This window comes from Belonocnema kinseyi, chromosome 9, assembly GCF_010883055.1.
Source record: "Belonocnema kinseyi isolate 2016_QV_RU_SX_M_011 chromosome 9, B_treatae_v1, whole genome shotgun sequence".
NCBI classification, from domain to species: Eukaryota; Metazoa; Arthropoda; class Insecta; order Hymenoptera; family Cynipidae; genus Belonocnema; species Belonocnema kinseyi.
Window position 1 is genome coordinate 15,619,597 of NC_046665.1, and position 21,496 is coordinate 15,641,092.

A 21,496-nucleotide genomic window follows, 5' to 3' on the forward strand; every position below is an offset into this window, starting at 1 on the left:
AACGGAACTCGGTAAACCACTTATGAATCGTTCCAATCGACGGTGCAGAGTCCGGGTAATACTTATCCAGCTTGGCCTTGGTCTCGGATATCGTTTTCTTGCATCCCAAAAATTCCCTTGTCGCAAAATTGGGCTGAATTTGATTTGTGATAGAATATGTACATTTTTGGACACCTGCCTTAGTGAAACCCATATAAATTCAACCTTATCCAGGTAGATCGGTCAAATGATGTTTTTATCGACTCAGTGTTGTAAGGAATCATGTTTTATTATCTCCACACAACTACCCTTATCGCAAAATTCGTCTGAATTTGATTCGTGGTAGACTATGTACATTTCTGGACAAATGCATTAGGGAAGCCCATAAAAGTTCAACGTTATCCAGGTAGATCGTTCACTTGATTTTTTAATCGACTTAATGCTGTAAATGATCAAATATTATCAACCCCAAAAAACTCACCTTATCGTGAAGTCATTTTTAATTTTATTGGTATTATATGACAAGTATTTGGACGCAAAATTTATAATTTTAGTCATAAAATTTGCCTTACAAATATCTTCAAACTGTACAAAAATCTAACCATTCTTATACCTATTATTTTTACTTGCTATTTTTAGGTTTGTTCTTCCCTTCTTTTTTCTTCTTCTTCTGGAGACCGTTAACTCTTCGCCTTTTGGAGACCGTAGACTCCTTACGTGTTAGGTTGTCAAACTGTTGTTTCCACTGTAGGGCATTCGTTGCGTGGAGTATGCTGTTGATACAAGTAGCTCGTATACTCTTTTCTTTACATCCGCCTGATTGCGGGCCTCGTAGGGTTTTTACCGCGGTTTGTTGCGTACCCTTTCAGTTTCCTTATTAGAAATGGAATTGATTTACGTAGTATAGTACCCTACTTAATTTGGATACTAGTGTTATCAATTTATTCAAATTCTGCTTAACGGGCTTTTTCGTAAATGAAGTCCGGAGTTTTTCTCTGTAGAGTAACGTAAAATTCCGGATTCCAATCCAAGGTTCGCCTCTCAGATAGTCTTCTTTTGATCTATAATCGTTAAAGAACTATCCTGGCAGGATAGCCAAAATGTTACACCGAAAAAAGGTTTTCAATGTTTTTTAATAATTAAAAGAATTGTTTTTAGAGAATTTGGTGTTTCTTTATTAATTCAAAATTTGATACTTTGGTAAAGGAAAATATTGTCAATGAAGAGTCAAAGTTTTATATAGAAGGGTTAATTTTACAAAAGCGACGTACATGTCATTGGAAAATAAGCACAAAAATTAAGAGCACAACAATCCCAACAGTTAATGTATACAATTTTTGGCATCAGTCTTCATCATTCATAATTTTGCTCCTTAGTTATACTTTAAAAATACCGTATTAATATTTTATAAGTATTTTCCATTTAGATAGTTTTCTTTTTTTAAATACGTTTTTGCAGCACACGGGGTTGCTTTTTAAAATCAGGGTTGATTTTACAATAGTGTTTATATTACATTGGAAAGCAAAAGAATAGAAAAAATCTAACCTAGTCATTTTTTAAATACTTCTTTTCATTACAGGGGTTCATTTTTTTAAAAAAGGTTTGATTTCAAAAAAGTGATTTATAGCCCATTGTAAAGTAGCTGAGTTTTCTTACCTGATTAATAAACTGAAGCATATGTATCCGAACTGTGAATAAAGATATAACTACAAATAAAAAACTATGAATCAAATTATATTTTTAAAGAATGTAAATTGAAAAAATATTTATGTTGATATTAGGAAGTGCTTCCAAAATATTTAAAAAACATATAAATTTCTATTTTCCCTGACAGCTGCTTCATTTCCCTGACTTCCCTGACATATGGCCAGCCTGGCATAGAAATGATGGAGTTTTGAGGAAAGACAATTCTGACCCTTTGCATTCAATATTTTATATATTTTTCCACACTTAGGTTAGTTTTAACCCAAGTTATTTTGAAGTTCAAGAAAAATTGGCAAAATATCGAAAATACCCTTAATTTCGTTCAAATTCCTGGCTTTCTAGATCTATCTAGTCCAATTATCATATAAACATTGTCGACTGATTAGCTATTAACTTTTTTAAATAGCACGTATAAATAAAGAGCAAAAATTATCTCGATAACACAACACTTAAAGTTATAATATGAACGTATGATGTAGCATTTTCAGTCTTTGTAAGGACAGAATGCTTTACTTTCCACAACGATCCGAACGAAGTTATGGGGCATTTATCGATATTTTAAAATTATTTCTGCACACTCAAAAAATTTTTCTCCAATATTTTTCTATAATTTGCCACACTTATTTTAGTTTAAACCCAAGGTATTTTGAAGTTTAATGAATATTTGTAAAGTGTCGAAAAATACCCTTCATTTCGTTCGGATTCCTGGATTTCTAGATCTATCTGGTCCAATTATCATCTAAACATTGTCAACTTATTAGCTATCAAATTAAAAAAAAACATGTATAAATAAAGTGCGAAAAGTTATCTCGCAATCACAATTCTCTGCAAAAGTTTCAATAAGTCTGTAAAAAATAGCTTAAGAAAGTAACAAACTTCACTGCAAAGATAATTTTATTGTGAACAAATGTTTTATTCATGACACCATCATACTTAAATTAACAATGAAGTTACAGTTTGGCGAAGGTATAAAAACAGGATTAACAGTGTCAATTTCACGACGGTCAACTTTGACTTGTTATATTTTGTTGAAAAATCATTAGAAATGAGGCGAAAAAAATTACGCGAATTTCTTGACATTTTCTGTAAATACACGTGTCATAAAAATAAAAATAATAAAATAAATGTAGGTAACAGATTTAATTATAGAGTTGGACATTATCTCAGCTCCAAATTGTAATAGAAAGCTCAGTCAAAGCTTGAGATAAGTAATAAAAAATCAAGTAATACCATGACATACGAAATAAAGTTTTATAATTATTAAACAATTGATTATTAGCAATTATAAATTCTACGTTTTTTATGTCGCTTATGGGCGGCGAGTGTAACTGATCCAGGCAATATACCCAACTATAGCTGTCCACTCCAGGGATCCCTTTCAGTCTCTCCCATTCAGTCCCAATTCAGTAATTCTTCCAGAAGCCTAAAAATAAATACGATTGCATTCCGGTAGTTAGGTAGCTGAGGAAAGTGCCGAATAGTGACCCTCGACTGACACTGATACTGATTACTCCTTTTATGTGCACAAGAAAAAAAAGATAGAAAAAATAATTGCTAATAGACAATTATTTAATAATTTTGAAACATTATTTCATATGCGATTGTCTTATTTGAATCTTTTTACTTGTCTCAAGCTTTGTCTGAGCTTTCTATCACAATTTTGAGCTGGGATAAGGTTAACCTCTTTAATTAACTTTGTAACCTACAATTATTTGAATTTTATCATTTTAATGATACCTACATTTACAGAAAATTTCAAGGAATTGGCTTGATTTTTTTCGCCTCGTTTCTAATGGTTTTTCAACAAAATATAACAAGTCAAAGTTCACTGTCGTGAAATTGACGTTGTTAACCCTGTTTTTAAACCTTCGCCCAATTGAAACTTTATTGAAAATTAATGTATGATCGTGTCATGAATAGAGACTCTGTTCGCAATAAAATTATCTTCGCAGTGATGTTTGTTACGTTCTTAAGCGATTTTTTTTCACTGACTTATTCAAACTTTAGTAGAGAGGTCAACATTTTTTAAACCTACAGTAGTACCGTGCACCTTTCAACTGAACACTGCGGGGTGGCTTGTTCTCCGTTTAAGAGACTAGTAAATATACTAGCTAGAAGTTGGTGCGTGGAAGTCAACTTCTTCCATCAAAATTTGTTGATTTTATCTGGTCTTGTCGCTGAAAAGTTCTTAGTTCTAGCGATAACATTCTTTTATTCTTCAGCAGTAATTAGTCGACACTACTCCTCTGGACGTTGCAACCGTTGCCTCTGACGAAGGTTCCGAAACAGTGAGACATCTGAAGCGTTTTCATTTAGCTGATAAGTATCTTTATATACTTGATCCTCATAGACTTGAATCTTTTTCCGACTACGCGGATTTTTCATGGCACATGACGTTTTATTGAACAGGCGGGGAGGATGAGTAGAAAAGGTGGCATTTTCCTAAATCCACTTTGCTCACCAATCTAAGCACTTCTTTGGCTGTTGAAAGAGCTTTTATTTTTGCGTTCAGCGCCGTTTAATGGTAAATAGTTTACACTCGTTCAGCGTGTCATTTGCTTTCCGTTACTTCCAAAGAAGTGCTCTAGCTTTAGGAGTGATTTTTAAAAATGTTATGCCATGTAGCTTTTATTCACCGTTGTAATTTTAAACTGAAGCTGTGCAATACGCTCGCGAGTCTCACTCAAGCGTACTTAAGTATCATTACTGTATTGTCGCTAAGCAGAGAGAACGCCTTCTCGTAAACTACACAGGTGAGGTTCCTTTAGCTTCCGTAAGCTTCCTGAACCGGTGAGCTTTCTTGCCAACAGATAAGAATGTCCCTCCTGAGATGGTCCGACCATTTAAAACGATGTTCTCGCGTTTGTTCGGGGTCATCGCCTGGTCGTCGCCCAGGTTGAGTCTTATTGCCACTCCTAACTGAACCATGGCCTTCATCCATGAGAGGCTTATTATGGGTGGCACTGCGCCATACTGTTGATGTCACCGCATCATTCGTAGCCTTGGAGAGTGAGCCCAATATCACGTGACTGATTGTAAGAGCTAGAGGTCTCACGTGAAGTGGTCGCCATGTATTTATAATATAATATGATAATATAAATGTAATATAATAATTATTATTATTTGGCGGGTTTGGTATGAAAAAAACGTCGTTGATGAACAGAAGCTACAGAAAGATGAACTGCAAGATCAAGCAGTGGCAACTGATTTTTTTGAGCAACTTCATGATGATCCAGCACCAACACATTCAACTAGAGGCAGAATCAGAGGCTAAACAGCCGTGAAGACGGTAAAAATGGAGAACAAAAATTAATTCATTTTATAACCTTTTTATACACAAAAACGTGAGTCAAACGCAATGCCTCGAAAAGTAGGTACATAGGTCCGGCTTGTTGAAAAAATATCGAGACCAGGCCATCTGAAATAGAAAAATCAAAAACTTTTAGGATAGGTATGACAATTGCTATGTCCCCTATCAATTTTTGTTAACACGTGCAAAAATGACCAAATGGCGCTCAAAAACAAAAAACAAAAAACGAGGTTTTTTCAACGTTTTTCGTTAACAAAAATATAGTAAGAATCAAAATTTTATAATAAATTTTATAGTGGGTTATAGCCATTCTCATACTTAACCTAAAACTTTTTGATTTTTCGGTTTCAGATGTTCAGTTCCGAGATTTTTTCAAGAAGCCGAGACCTACCTACTTTTTGAGGCGTTGCGTTTGACTGGCGTTTTTGTGTTTAACAAATTTGACGTTTTAGTGTATCAAAATTAACGTTTTTGTGTATAACAAATATTTTTTAATGTATTTCTAGATTGCATTTAAACAGCTTAACATATCCTATAACAATATCTGTATCAATAATGTCATAAAAAATTCACAAAGATAACGTTTTTTTCAGGGGTAGTTTCTAAAATGACCCCTTAAGTACGCAGGGCTAACTACAAGAACAAAAAAACAGAATCTAGCAGATCAAAAATGCTCAGTATCTGTCAAGAATTGCGTAATTTTTTTCAAGACAACAATTTAATAATTAAGCGTAATTTGTTTCAGTTGAATAGTTCTTTACATTAAAGAAATACGGTTTCTGCCTTCAAATTTTCATGTTGCGTTAGCGTCGTGGTCAACGTCTTGGACTTTACACTCAAAGGGCCCACGTTTAATTCCTGCTGGTGGTAGATTTTTCATCGAATTTTTCTGTTTCCGGTTCATAAAGATTTTAAATGATGTGATTTGTTTAAATTATATATGTATACTAATAGCATTGGTAATTATAATTTAAGATGAAAGAATTCAGTTCCTGATTTAGGAAAATATTAACCACAATTCAAGTAGTAACTACTTTATTGCACTCGCGCATGGTCTAGGACAAAGAAATATTTTTTTGAATCTGTGAGATATTTTTTTTTTGCTTTATAAATTCGGAAATTTGCTGTATAGAAATAGTTTTTTGAGCCTATAAAATATTTGCTTGGCCTTAAAATATACTTCTTTCCATCAATTCAAACTTCCCCATTTCAAAGAAATATTCATTCCAGTTCATGGCACTGTCATTTGGAACAATGAGGCATTCATTTGGTTTAAAATGAATATTTTGTTGTTTTCAATTAATATTTCTTTGACTCAAAGAAATATTTCCCTCCAACCAACAAGTCGTATTGTTTAAAATAAAAATGTCAACTTAATCCTAATCAACTTTGTCTGGCTGAAAATCATTATTTTTTATTCCAAGTGCATATATTTATTTGCCTCAAATCAATATTTCCTATTTCATAAGAGGCCCTTTCCTGCAGACGCGCAAATTATCTTTCTGCTATCCAAATTATTTTGTTCGTGATAGCTTTAGTAATTAATTCAATTAATTTTAATAAAGGCCAATGTTAATAAACCTGTTAATTTATATCAATATTGTTTATTATTTTAGCTTACGGTTGAGGATTACGTACATATAATGGAATTGTTAGTAAATGATGTACGGTTTAATATGTACAATATTTGCTACAAGCGAGTCCTCGTTCTATGGATTTTCACCGGCTTCGTCATCCTTTTGGGTCTTTTGTTTTCTGGAGTGACTGGACTCACTTTGTTCAGCCTTGGTGTCATGTGGTTAGTTCTGAATGCTGCCGCAATATTCCTGTGCATGTTTATCAAAATTAAACTGAATCGCAATCTTGAGAAATGCATGGCACAGGTCAACAAGCATCTGCTTCGTCACAAAATCTTACTTGGGCTAGACGACCGGGGAAAGATTTCCTGCCACAAAGTCAACTTGTGCTACTTGTATTTCGATAGTGCCGATTGTATAGTGAGTATTTTTTAGAAATTATACTTTATATTCAAATATAAAAATCCATTCTTTAAAAAGGTTAACATTAATAACACAGACAAACACAAAAAAGTTTAGGGACCTAAAAAAGTGACCTATACAGGATGTCCCAGACTGAAGTGTCCAGACTTATAAAGCCTTAAAAATGAAAACAGTAAATTATCAATTCTTTTTCCAAAACTCAGTTGAAGTTTTATTTTTGGAGTTATACAATATATATAAGCTAGACCAATTAGCAGCGATGTTTGAACAATCGTATATATGCGGGAGCGGGAGTTCAACATAGTGTAGTGACCGTTGTTATCCCGTATTAACCTCTCCCCGACTCTCTCTTCAATAACACAACATTGGACTGCAGCTCACATACGTACTTCTGCTTATACCGCATTCCTGATTGGTCCAGCCTAAATATTTTATAACTCAAAAACTAAAACTTCAACTGATTTTTTGCAAAGGGATTTTCGATTTGTTCATTTTTTGTTTTCAGACAGCTATATAAGTCCGGATACTTGAGCCTGGGACACTCTGTACATCACTGTATTATTGGTCTAGCATAGTCAGCACTTGCACTGATTGGAAATTTTTGCTTATCATTTTTTTTTTTATTCGAGTTTGAATTTTTAGTTTAGGTTAAATTATGCCCAGTAGGCACCAGAAATCGAAAGTACCTTTTTTTGCTGTAACGTGCGTTTTTTAAAAGCTCGAATGTTCGAAAATATGTCCCTAGATTTTTCTTGCAAGCAAAATTTTGTTGCCAAAGTTATTAACAATGAAAGTTAAATGTTAAAACAAGATCGAAACTTTGTTCGTACACGGCTTAACGTCCAAAGTTTTGTTAAAAGATGTACATTCCAGAAATCTTTCTTCTGAATATAAAAACATTTAATTTGTTTAGAAAATATTAATTGCTTATAAAGAAACTGTGTTTTTTTATTTTAAAAGAAAGAATTTTTTGCAGGTTATTCAACATTTTTTCTGTTAAAAAATGCAAAAAGAAATACTAAGTAGTTTCTATTATTTCTTGAGATATACATTTTTCAGTGCTAATTCATTAAAATTGCATTTCCTTGATTCACATATTGACTGCATTACAAAACATGTGGGTGACTAGAGTGAAGAGCAGTGTGAAAGGTTTCATGAAGATATCCAAGAAATGGAACGTAGGTATCGAGGAAAATAGAACGTGAACATGATGACGGACTATCGTTAGAATCTCAAAAATACATTTAACTATTAAAAAACTGTAAAACTCTAAAATAACTGTAGAAAAATAAGAAGAAAAAGAAATTCTCTACACACGCCATTTGAGAACAAAAGATTACGATATTCAAGGAAATCTGCCTAAAAATATGTCTACGTAGAGAATGTAGAATAACTTGCAAAAAAACTTATTTTAAAAGCCATTCTCATTTAAGAGCAGAAGCAAACGTGATGTGAACACGTTCAAATGTTTCGAGCAGTTTTTACTTCTGTTTCGTAAGTGCGATACAGACTGCCCATATCTTTATATGTTTCCGTCTTGTGAACATTGCTCGAAACATTGACATATTGCCTGGCATGCGTCCTGCTGCTTTCCTAAAATGAAAAGATCTACAGAACAAAAATGCTATTTTTGATAAACAATTAGTTATTTGAAAAAAATCAATGGTTGATATTTAGAGGGAAGACTTCTTGTATGTACGTTTTTACACAAAATTTAACCTAAATGTCGTCAAAATCCGTCTAATATTTAATACGAACAATGTAGATCCTGTTGTAAAATTAAATTAGCATTATTAATAACCTGTGCATAAAAAATTTGTGCACGATCAAAACCTAAGCTAAAAATTCATACCCGAATAAAAATTAACTGGTAAGCAGAAACTTCCAATGAATGCAGATTTTGACTATTATAAACCAATACTATAATGCTACATAGGTGGTTTATTTGGCTCCATATGGTTAGCTTTTGGGGTTCCTGTGAAATCATTATTGACAACTTTTTGAAATAAAGAAAGCCAAAAGCCCACGAAATCTATTAGCATCATTTTAGTACTCTTGAAACCCACGGGGAATGATTGTTTAGATGCTGAAAACTAACAAGAAGTTTGACTGGCAGCACCTGAGTGGTGCCAAAGTTAACTGGCAGACTGTCAAACATGTAAAAAATTCGAGTGAAAAAACGTCATTTTAGTACTCTTCAAACCCATTGAGGATGATTGTTTTGGTACAAACAACTAACAAAGAATTTGACTGGCAGCTCCTGAGTAGTACTAAAGTTGACTGACATTTTAATCAGCAACGAGATGAAAGTTTTGTCCTTTTCATTAACTAAAATTATCATCTATAGGATACTTCTATAAAAATAATATGTATATGAAAAAAGAAACTACGAAAATCTCACTTTTTATGTAAATTCACAGCTCGTAACAATGAGTTTCAAGAGTACTAAAATCACGTTTTTTCACTCCAATTTTTGACATGTTTCACAGTCTGTTAGTTAACTTTGGTAACACTAAGGAGCTGCCAGTGAAACTTATTGTTAGTGTTTAGCATCCAAATAATCATTCCCCGTGGGTTTGAAGAGTACCAAAATGACTTTTTTTCATTCGAATTTTCGACCAGTTTAACGATAAATTGTTGAAAAATGCACCAACAGTTGTTAGCCAGTCAACGAGTTTCGAACTGTTGACATATGAAAACAAAAGAATCTGAAATTTTAGTGAGTACTCAAATGACGTCCATGGAATTTTTGCGACCTCACGGACATTTTGAAGACTAACAATATCTATATTTTCATGAAATACGTCCACGTGGACAAAGTACGAGGGGGGGGGGGGGATTTGTCCAAATTCCACGGCTGTCCACGAGGGGTGAGAGGGGGGGGTCAAAAAGTGGTGAAAAATTGTCCACGTGGTATGTGGATGGCCCCTTACATAAATGAGTGGCTATTAATCTCAATGTTTCAGGAAGGAGAGAATATAAAAAAGGTATATGCTTATGGAAAGGAAACCATTTGTTTTTATGAATTCCACACGTATTCAATTCAATTTTGAACCTAATGAAACCTAAATGAATCTGATATTATAAAATTAATAATTTTAAACCTTTAAAATAGAAATATTTGCAAACCAAATTATTTGAAATATTTAAAACTAGAACTTTCAGGAATTTAAAATCAAATTTATTTATAAATTCAAAATTGTTATATTGCAAGAAACTTAAAAGGATTGGATTAGTTTTTCTACTCAAAATTTAATGAGTTACCTATAATTTATTTAGTCTGAGTTTCAAAATGTTGGTGCCATCCTACCTTCTATAAGGTTTCTAATCGTTTTCAATTGGGTATCCCTTATTCTGAGTTAGGGGTTAAGTTATCACTGCAGCATTTTAATTTTGCAATTTATTATTCACAAGCGGTTTTTTATTCAGTCAAACAAATAGTTTCAATCATATGAATTTGAAAAGAAATAAATAAAAGTTTTACAATAATACACCGGCTAAATCAAACTACTTACTTGACACTCATACTACATCACTGTCACATCGTTAAACGGTATAATTTTTACATGCTGTTATCCATATACTTTTAACTTTTTATTCGGTATACCGCCTAAACATTATATTTTTTTTACTTAAAACTTTTGTTAAATTACTAATAATGTGATATCTAAAAAATAAACACGTGCGCGTCGTGTGTGTTACAAATGAAAACTGTAGAGGGCGTATTGCAGGCAAGTGCATTTACTCAATTCAATCCGATTAGGAACGATTGATTAGCAACAATTTAAACCGATTCAACTTTTGATTACTCTTAATCGTTATTAATCGTGTCCAATCGATTATTTCTAGGAGGGATTCAGTTCAAAATTGGACTTATTCGAGCCCCGTACTCAGGAATAGTTTCAGCTATTGTTTTCATGAGAGTAGACAATTCCTGACTCAATGAACTAATTTTCTGTCCAGAGTGAATCTGATTTAATATTTTAAAAATTTCATCCAAGTTAGTTCCGAATCTGTCCTGAATGTGAACTCCAGCTTCTCTAGAAACTTTTGTTTTTATTGAAAGAGGCCGATATGGCAATTCTTTCGGGCTTGTCAATGTTTAATAATAATCCTGACTAACATATTTCTTCCATTAAATTCCTGAATCAAATTTTGCACAACCCTTAAAAATCTTTCAGGATTCTGTGTTTCAACTAATGATTTTTCTAAACAATTTTCAAAAAAATAAAATTGAACAAAAATGTCATGACAAAAATCATGACCCAAGTAACGCATCTGGCGAACTTTCAACTTTTAAAATTCTATCGTTAAACGGAACATGAGACGCTCTAGAGGTCCCAGACTATTTAAATAAATAACTATGTAACTTACAATATACCTCATAATGTATTTATTTATTTTAAACTTACATATGTAAATCTAAGGGATCGTCCATAAACTCCGTTTCCACTTTATGGGTGAAGGGGTCTCACAAAATCTACGATTGGTAACGCGAAGGGAGCAGGATCATGAATTTTTTTGGTAGACAATTAATCTTTTTGTTTAAAAATTTATCTTTTTAGTTTGAAGTTCAACTTTTTGGTTGACAATTCTTAATTTTTCAAATTCAAAATTCATCTTTTTGGTAGTAAATTGTTCTTTTTATTAAGAAATTCATCCATTCTAGTTGAGTCTTCAACTTTTTGAGTAAGAACTCTTGGCGTCTTTAAAAATTCGTCTTTTTGGTAGTAGATTAATCTTTGTCTTTGAAAAATAATCTTTCCAATCATCATTATTCCCTAAGAGATGATTAATGTTTAATTCATTCCTGTGTTCGGAAAAAAGTGATGATACCTTTGTATAGAGGAAAAGATTATTTTCAAGTACCTGAAAACTTTCAAGTGTTAAATATGCATTAGAAATATCATTTTCAAGACCCAGGAATCGAAATGGGAAATACAGCAAATTAAAAAAATTTTCGGTCTGGCATGCAATGAAATTATCTTTATAACTGGTGGTTTAAATATTTGTCGGAAAACGTGTAGGGGTTTTTGTTACACGTAAATAAAATTGGAAAAGTCAAAAAGATGCAGAAGTCGAAATTAGAAGTGCGAAGCATTTTCAAAATTTACTATTCAATGATATTAATTTCTTTACTTGTAGTTTTATAACTTTTACAAGCATTTGTGGAATTTTTAAGCACAGATATACACTCATAGGAATTATCTCTTTAAAAATCACTCAATAAAATCTGAAAAAAGTTCAGACTTTTTTACTGGACTTTTGTAATTGCTTCAAATTGATTATTAGCGTTTTTTGTAATGTAAACATTAAAATAAAAAAATGGACATTTATTCATGAATTGAACCATTTTACTTTCGAAGCTTTTCTGAAACTTTTCTTTTACTTTTTGTTAGCACTTCTTTTATGTGTAAGAAAAGACTTTATTGCATCTGATGACTGTTTTATAGTAAAAAGAAGAATAAAGAAGCAAAATTATGATCTCCGTGTTTTCATTTTTTTAAATGTGCTTTGATTTTTTGACAAAAAAAAGAACTGTTTAGCATATAAAACAGCTTGCGAAATCGAATATCAATTGAGCAAAATGATAAATATTTTTCGGTAAAGGATACAAAAATTAAAAAAAATCAACGTCAGAAATCACAAAAAAAGAGGTGTGTTTTTAAGTTACAATGTTCTTCAAAATAATTATCACAGTTTCAAACAAATTTGAAGCATAAGTTATCGACGCTATTATAGACCACTGTAGTTGAGACATTTTAAGTTGGTAGTATTTCCTATATTAAATGACGAAGTATATACACTGTCGGTACCGTTAAAAAAAATGGTCGGTACCGGTCAAAAAAATTATCGGTACCGGTAAAAAAAAATTACCGGTACCGACAAGGAATTCAAGGAATTCAAGAAATGCATGCAATTCAAGGAATTCTTGCAAGTCAATGAATGCATGGCATTCAAGGAATTGATGCAATTTAAGGAACGTTGCGGCTAGCCTGCCGGTGCCGGCAACATTGCTAGTTGCCGGCTTTTTTTCCTTTTTCTTTTTTTTACATTTATTTTTAAATCGTATACTGATGTACGCTGATGCACTGATTATAAAACATATTTATTATTACACAGCATATTTGAAGCATACGAAAGGGACTTATACACAGTTTAAATTAGGGCCATGTAATTGAGGAGTTATTTTGATAGTTCTTGGCTTTTGACGCGTTTAACGAAACGTTCTATGTATAAATCAAACTTTATCGTCGATTTCAGACTCAAGAATTACTATTGACGTCTCGTGGGCGCGGAAATGCACCCTTGTGTCTAGTCGCAGAAATAATGTAAGGTCGCACCCCTAACCCTTTTCCAACACCTCGTAGAGACTGGTAGGCACTCCTGTGTCTGGTCAAAGAAATAATGTAAGGTCGCATACCTACCTCTTTTCCAACGCCACGTGGGGGCGGGTATGCACCCCTGTCACTGGTCGCAGAAATAATGAAAGGTCGCACCCCTACACAATTTGCAACGCCACGTAGGGGCGGACAAGCACCCCTGTGACGGGTCAGAGAAATAATGTAAGGTTGCACCCCTACCCCATTTCCAACGTCTCGTGGGGGCAGTTAAGCACCCCTGTGACTGGTCAAAGAAATAATGTAAGGTCGCACCACTACCCCCTTTTCAAAGCCTCGTGGGGGCAGGTAGGCACCCCTGTGACTGGTCACAGAAATAATGCAAGGTCGCACCCCTACATCTTTTCCCACGCCATGTGGGGGCGGGCAGGCACCCCTGTGACTAGTCACATAAATAATGTAAGGTTGCACCCTTACCCCATTTTCAACGTCTCGTGGGGGCAAGTAGGCACTCCTGTGACTGGTCAAATAAATAATGTAAGGTCGCACCCCTACCCCTTTTCAAATTCCAAGGGGGGGTAGGCATCCCTGTGACTGGTCGCAGAAATAATGAAAGGTGGCACCCCCACCCCATTTACAACGCCACGGGGGGCAGGTAAGCACCCCCATGACTGGTTATAGAAATAATTTAAGGTCGCATCCCTACCCTTTTTCCAACACCACGCGGGGCGGGTAGGCACCCCTGTGACTAGTCACAGAAATAATGTAAGGTCGAACCCCTACCCTCGTCCAACGCCACGTAAGGGTGGAGAGGTACCCTTATGACTGGTCAAAGAAATAATTTAATGTCGCATCTAGATTCCACCTTTAAAGATTTCGTGGTATTCACGGAATCCAAGGAATTCATGGAATTCAATTTTTTATAACTTTTCTTCAACATCTCATGGGGAGGGGGACTGGAAGGCGACCCTGTGACAGTTCACAGAAATAATTTTGATGAAAATACTTACCCTTTTCCAACAACGTGTTGTCGGACTAGAAGGCACCTCTGTAACTGGTCACGGAAATAATAATTTAGTCCAGGAAACAAACTAGCAAGATTGCCAATATTGAGGATCAAACAGTCGCAGTAAACACATTTGGGAAAAGTAATTTTTCAATATATCGTTCATTTGAATGTTAGGAACTTCAAGTGCATGAGTTTTAAAATATTTCCAGGACGAAATGTGTTACTTTCGATATTAAATATTATAATGGGGTTAGGAGTTTCATTTGGGGTTTTTCAGACCGTGACTTGTGTGATTAGTTTTAATTTACAAATTTTGTCAGTGTTTTCCCTACTGAAAATTCCTATATAGGTTCCTATATAGGATCCTATATGTTTCACCTATAGGTGCCACCTATAGAAAAGGACATAGGTTCCTTTATAGGTGCCTGTATAGGACACTCCCTAATAAGTTACCTAATAGTGCCTAACTGATGGTACCTAACTAATGATACCTCATGGTACCTAATGGTACGTATGTCTCTAGGTACTCCTGGAGAACCAAAAAAACTTCTGCGCAGCCGTAAGTACTGTAAAATAGTACTGCGCATCTGGATATGGTCCCATGCAGAAACATATACAGGATCCTATATAGGATCCTATACAGGAACCTATATAGGATCCTTTATAGGATCCTATGTCATTTCCTATAGGTGGCACCTATAGGTAAAACACATAGGTTCCTATGTAGGATCCTATATAGGGTCCGATGTAAGTTCCTATATAGGAACCTATATAGGAACTTATATAGGAATTTACAGTAGGGTTGCGTGAAGGCTCTTGGAATTAGTGGAGTTAAAAGTGATAGGGTTGGTTTTTGAGGGTTGTTGAATATTATCATGTGGTTAGGAGTTTAACTTGAGGTTTTCAGAACGTGACTCGGGTGATCAGTTTGAATTTCCAACTTTTTTAGTTTTTTGGGTGAAGGCTTTTGGAATTATTTCAGTTAAAAGTGACAGGGGTGGTTTTTACGGATTATTGAATATTATTATCGTGTTACAAGTTTAACTTGGGGTTTTCAAAACGTGATTTGGATGATCAGCTTTAATTTCAAACTTATTATCGTGTTTTGCGTATATCCTTTTAAAATTAGTTAAGTTGAATGTGATAGGGTTGCTTTTTGGGGGTTACTCAGTATCATTATTGAGTGGGAAGTTTAACTTGAAGTTTTCAGAACGTCTCTTGCATGACTAGTTTTAATCTTCAACTTTTTTTAGTGTTTTGCATGAAGGCTATAGGAATTAGTTCAATTAAAAGTGATAAGGGTGAGTTTTGGAAGTTATTAAATATTGTAATGGGGTTTGGAGATTAACTTGTGGTTTTCGGTACGTAACTTGGGTGATTTGATTTCATTTCCAACTTCTTTAAGCGTTTTGCGCGAAGGCTCCCGGAATTTGTTAAGACAAAAGTGATAGGGGTGGTTTTTGGGAGTTATTGAATATTATCATGAAGTGAGGAGTGTAGCTTGGGGCTTTAGAACGTGACGTGGGTGATTAGTTTTAATTTCAAGCTTTCATGAGTGCTTTGAGTGGAGGCTCTCGGAATTAGTTTAGATTAAAGTTATAGGGATGGTTTTGTGGGAGTTATTGAAAATTATCTTGGGGTTAGGAGTATAACTTGGGTTTTTCAGAACTTGGCGCGGGTGATTAGTTTTTATTTCCGACTTTTGTTATTATTTTGCGTGGAAGCTCTCGGAATTAGTTCAGTTGTAAGTGATAGCGGTGGTTTTGGAGGGTTATCGAATATTATAATGGGGTTAAAAGTTTGAATTGTGGTTTCCAGAATGTAGCTTGGGTGATTAGTTTTAATTTCTAAGTTATTTTTGTGTTTGGCGATTATGCTTTCGGAATTTGTTTAGTAAAAAGTGATAGGGGTTGTGCTTGGGGGTAGTTTAATATTATAATGGGGTTAGGGGTTTAACTTGGGGTTTTCAGAATGTGAATCGGTTGATTAGTTTTAATTTCCAACTTTCTTTAGTGTTTTGCGTTGAGGATCTTGGGATTAGTGCAGTTAAATGCAATAGGGAAAGGGGGGGGGGTTGAGAATTATTGAATATTATCATGGGGTTAGGAGTTTAAGTTGGGGGTCTTAGAACGTGACTCAGGTAATTGGTTTTAATTTCAAACTTTTTTTTAGTGTTTTGCATAGAGGCTCTCGGATTTACTTCAGTTAAAAGTGATAGGCGTGGTTTCTGGGAGTTATTGAATATTATCATGGGGTTAGGAGTTTAACTTGGATTTTTCAGAACGTGACGTGGGTGATTAGTTTTTATTTTCGACTTTTGTTCTTATTTTGCGTGGAGGATCTCGGAATTAGTTCAGTTAGATGTTATAGGGGTGGTTTTTTGGGGTTATTGAATATTATCATGGGGTTGTGGGTTTCACTTCAGGGTTTCAGAACGTGAATGCAGTGAATAGTTTCAATTTCCAACTTTTTGTATTGCTTTGCATGGGCGCTCTCGGAATTTGTTCAGTTAAAAGTGGTAGAGCTAGTTTTTGGAGGTAATGGAATATAATTGTTTTTTTTTTTTCTTCTGAACTTGCTAAAATGATATTTCCAATTATGTTAATGTAAATAAATGCTTATTTCAGGCGTTTATAAACGAAAAAAAATCGTATGTTCGTATTTTCTTGTATTGGTTTTCGATTTATATTGACAATTATGTTTTTACAAAAAATTTCGCCGTTTTTCGCTATTTGTCCATTTGACAAGCAAAGTATATAATCAATTGTCATGTTATTTGTGTTGAGATAATAAAACAATAGAGTTTTTCTTCTATTTTGTATGTCTCTTTTTTCATTCATTATTGACTGGGTAACTTAAAACAAAAGTAAAATAAATGATTCTTAAAAAAGCAAGTATACCGTTATCGCATTCACTTAGAAAATTATATTGGTAGTGAAGAAAATTGTTTTGGAAAATTTTAAAAATAATTTGCTAAAAAATGTTAGGAATTCTATTTTATCACAGCACTTCGTCAGAGTACATAATTCATCATTTAATTTTAACAATAAGAGATGAAGGAACAATTATTTTCTGCCCAGTAACGCAATTATTGATCAAAGTTGTTTATAAAACAAACGAATAGCGAGGCATACAACATTTTAACTAAAAAATTCATCGTCAATAAAGGTTAAAAAATAATGAAGGGAAAACGATTTCTTTCTGTCTATAAATATCTGCAATGTACATTCCTTTACTAGTCCAGGCATTACGTTGGAATAATAAGTGAAATTCCGGAAAAAATCCTACTTCCAATGTTTTTAATAAGAAAGTTCCGTTAAGGTGTTCCTTTTGACATATAAAAACTGACAGAACAGATTAATTGCCAAACCGGATTTTTTTTGACAGTTTCAAAAGTTTCTAGTTATAATAAATAGAAAAATCCCCATTTTTTTTATTTTCATCGAAAAATCACTCATTTTGAAAAAACACTGTGTACCTTCGCACCTAGTTACTCCGCGGGAACGTGTTCCACAGGTGAGTGAAAGTTGACTCAGTTCTCTGTGGTTACAAAAAAAAGAACAATATCCTTCCCATAATATGTCACAAGTCAAGACCCCTCAATGTTCGCCATTTTTGCCTGTTTTACGGGTAAAAATACAGAACAAATGAAAATCAAGCGACATTAAAAAATTCTCGATAGAACCAGGGCCGATTCTAGACAGCCAGTGCCCGGGTGCAGTGATTAATTGCCACCCACTCAAACCTTAGCATTTACAAAAAAATGTGTTTCAAAAATTTATAAATAGTGGATCCGTAAATTTGAACCAAAATTGCAATTTCCACAATTAATAACAAAATGTCGTCAAATTTTTACAAGAGATAGATTTATGTATTAGAAATCACGTGATGACAATTAAAATTAAAAATTTAGCAAAAATGCAAGATGGATGCCCAATTTTTTTTAAAACTCATTATTTCTTTGTTTTGTTATAACTTGTAGAAATTGAAATGGGCTATGGCCAATAAAGAAGGGGGTTCTGGGCCCTGAGGCAATTTTAATTTCAGTATCAGCAACATGTAGAGGTAGAATAGTATAGTAAACCTACACAACCGGCAATCTCAAAAATGAGTAGTCTTTGAGTTATGTAAGGAAATATTTTTTTTTCAAAATAATTCTTCTCGAAAACTACTAAACATATTTCATTGTTATTTTTTTTAATGGAAGATCGATTCAAGCACTTTCAAAATATGCACATAAGCCTTTACAAAAGTCTTTCAAAGGCTAAAAAATAAGAAAAAACAATCATTTCGTTAAAAATCCATGTTTTATGCACTAGACCTTCGCGTGACAAAATAATTCTTTAATTTTCGGATTCTACGAAAAAAAACTACTTAAGAAAGTGCCAATTAAACTTTTGATATCAATGCGGAAATTAGTGAAAAATTCTAGTTTGTAATCTTATGATACTTATCTGATATTGAAGCAAGCAGTTAATGTTCGCGAGTATATATTTCAGACGCATTTTTAATCGTTACCTAGTTTCTGGGAATTCAAATTACTCTTTGGACGAACAACTAGTGCCATCATTATCGTCCACGTCTACATCCTCATCTTCTGTTTCGAGTTCAAATTCGTTTGCATCTATTTCACCAACATGAATTTCGTTGCCCAAGTAAACAATAATTTCTTGAACATGGGAACAACAACCTACTGTTCTATGCCCCACTTTACAGTTGCAGCACCATCCTTTAATAGCTTTGCGTCCATGTTCGTTAATGTCATACCAAACATAAGTACGATATGTCTTAGTTGAGCGATGGCGTAAATGGAAGAGTGCGCGAACACAAGATAAACTATTTGCCCTAGAAGATTCATTGATGCGTTCTATTAGGAATGAGCCTTTATTTTTTGTATATGTTCAGAAATATAACTTTTGGCCATTCTTATCTGATAAGTTCCTAGAGTCGTCATCTTTACATCATGAATACTGTGGATGGGAAAGTCGTCAACATACTTTCCATTTATCTTATCCCAAATCGCTTTTTTCGATGCAGTTGATTCGATTTTTCTACAAAAATATTGTCTAGAGTTCGTCTTTTTTTCAATTTCACCAGCAATCTCAAGTGCGTCGTCTTTGTCGCATGTAATAGATTTGAAGACGGTATTATAAAAGGCTACACCAGCTCGAAAATCAATATTGAGATTTTTCATACTTTTGCTTGGAACGATATTTGCTAAGTAGCGTAAGCTAATTTTCAAAACTCCTTTTACTTGCTCTATAATTCGATGCAATTTTGTAACAAAGCGCGATTCGTTTGCGCGTAAAGTCGGCAAAATGGTCGACGAGCAATCAAGGTCAGGAGTGAAAAAATGAACTCCAAGTTTAGTTAGGGTACCGCGACTAACTGTATAACGAAAACCTCGGTCGCCAAATATAACAACTTCGTATTTCACATTTGGTGTAATGAGTGCTTTAAAATTCTTATATGATTGTATAATTTCGTCTAAAATGGAAGTATCATTTTTCGTTGCATCGAAAGAACCGTGAATGCTTACTATGTATCCATCCATTGTGCAAACAAGAAAAGGTTTTTCTGAATGGCTATGTTTATGTTGACTGAACTGTGCCCTTTGCTTTTCGTTATCAGCACTTTTTTGTGTGTAAGAATATGTAGCATCCAACGCAAGATAGATAACTTTCTTTTTGCTGCCATCTTTTGACATTGTTAGAATTTGATTATTGTACAAAGCCGGAGTCATTAATCCATTATGTTCATAAACCAGATCTTTTGTTAAATTTTTACCATCAATCACCGGAAATAGATCTCGTTTTACAGCCTTACGACAATTCAAGTACATATGAGTGTACCACATTCCGAGATGGTAGGCCAAAATCTGAGACAAGTTTCTCTTCTGAAGTTCCGTAACGTAATTTACTTATGTAGACTGCGGGAATTTTCGAAGGGAAACGTTCAGAAGATTTACGGAGGCTCGTCATTTTCAATAAGATTCTGTGAAACTCATTTTTTGAATACCCAGTCATCGCGAAACAGGTTTTTGACGATGGCCTTTTTAAATCTTCAAATTCCTCCCAAGGAGTAACAACAACGTTTTCTCGCAGGGCATTAAGGAATGCAACCCACTCATTAGTCGTAAAAGAACAGACTTCATGAGCAGGGCGCAATAGATTAACAGCTTCTTTTGTAAATGTGCCATTTTCAATAGGTATACACTCGTCATGTTTTGACTAATCTTAGCTACGTTTTCATTTGTTAGTATTCTGATCTCAAATTATGCAATACAATTTGTTATATATCTTCATACTTAATACATGCATTAAAGAGAAGACTAAAAAGATATTACGAAGTCATGTTTTATTTTAATCTTATTTATACCGCTAGGTAACTTTTTTTTAGGACTGCACTATACTGCAGAGAACTCAGATTTTCCCGTGCTTAGTTTTATGTAATTATATTGAGTATCGTTACTCGTGAATAAACGTATACTTATTCAGATAAGAATATTATTTAAACTACCAATTGTTGCACTTTTAGACCGACCATTGCATCCAACACTGCTATGTCAATACACTGATTTGCAATCGAAAGCTATACTTTATAAGTACTAATTATAAGTACGAATTCTAATTATTAATCCTAGTGCGGAAAATTAATACGGTCTTTCTTAGGCAGGCTTGTACTAGCTTCTTCGTCATAAGAGATCCCCTGTAGTGACGAGGGTGCAAAACCCAAATCAATAATTCAACTTAATGCGGTCACTTTTCATAAATCTATACATTCTGCTAGAAGCGTCAAGACGTCCCTGAATGATTGGCGTGCGGGTGCCATGCACCCTTTTGCACCCGGGTTAAACCGACCCTGGATAGAACCTTATGGCTTAAGGGTCTGAAATTGTCTTGTAAAATCAATTATTGTTCATTTTTTAATGCTGAAATTACAGCTAAATTTTAAGAACTAGTAATTGCTTCATATTTACATTTTATCAATATAAAACTCGATGGGAAAATTTTAAAGTTTACGATTATATTATTACGCATTCTGAAGTGAATCATTTCATAATTGTGAAAATTAACATTTAAAACCGAAAGTTAAAGGAAATTTTTAAGACAGGATTTCGCGCGATGAACATGACCCTTCTGAGTCAGATCTG

The 21,496-nt window shown here is 33.9% G+C and overlaps 1 protein-coding gene across 9 annotated transcripts in view; it reads left to right on the forward strand.

Annotated features, from left to right (window-relative positions):
• Window positions 1–21,496, forward strand: part of LOC117179929 — a 1,200,486-nt gene that overhangs the window by 708,540 nt on the left and 470,450 nt on the right. For all 9 annotated transcript variants that reach the window (XR_004467971.1, XM_033372159.1, XM_033372160.1 and 6 more), the window contains one exon: window positions 6,610–6,990. Coding sequence is in view for 8 of the 9 variants with exons in the window: in XM_033372159.1 (XP_033228050.1) it covers window positions 6,610–6,990 (381 nt within the window). In the remaining variant the exon portion in view is untranslated. The remainder of the gene's footprint in view (window positions 1–6,609; window positions 6,991–21,496) is intronic.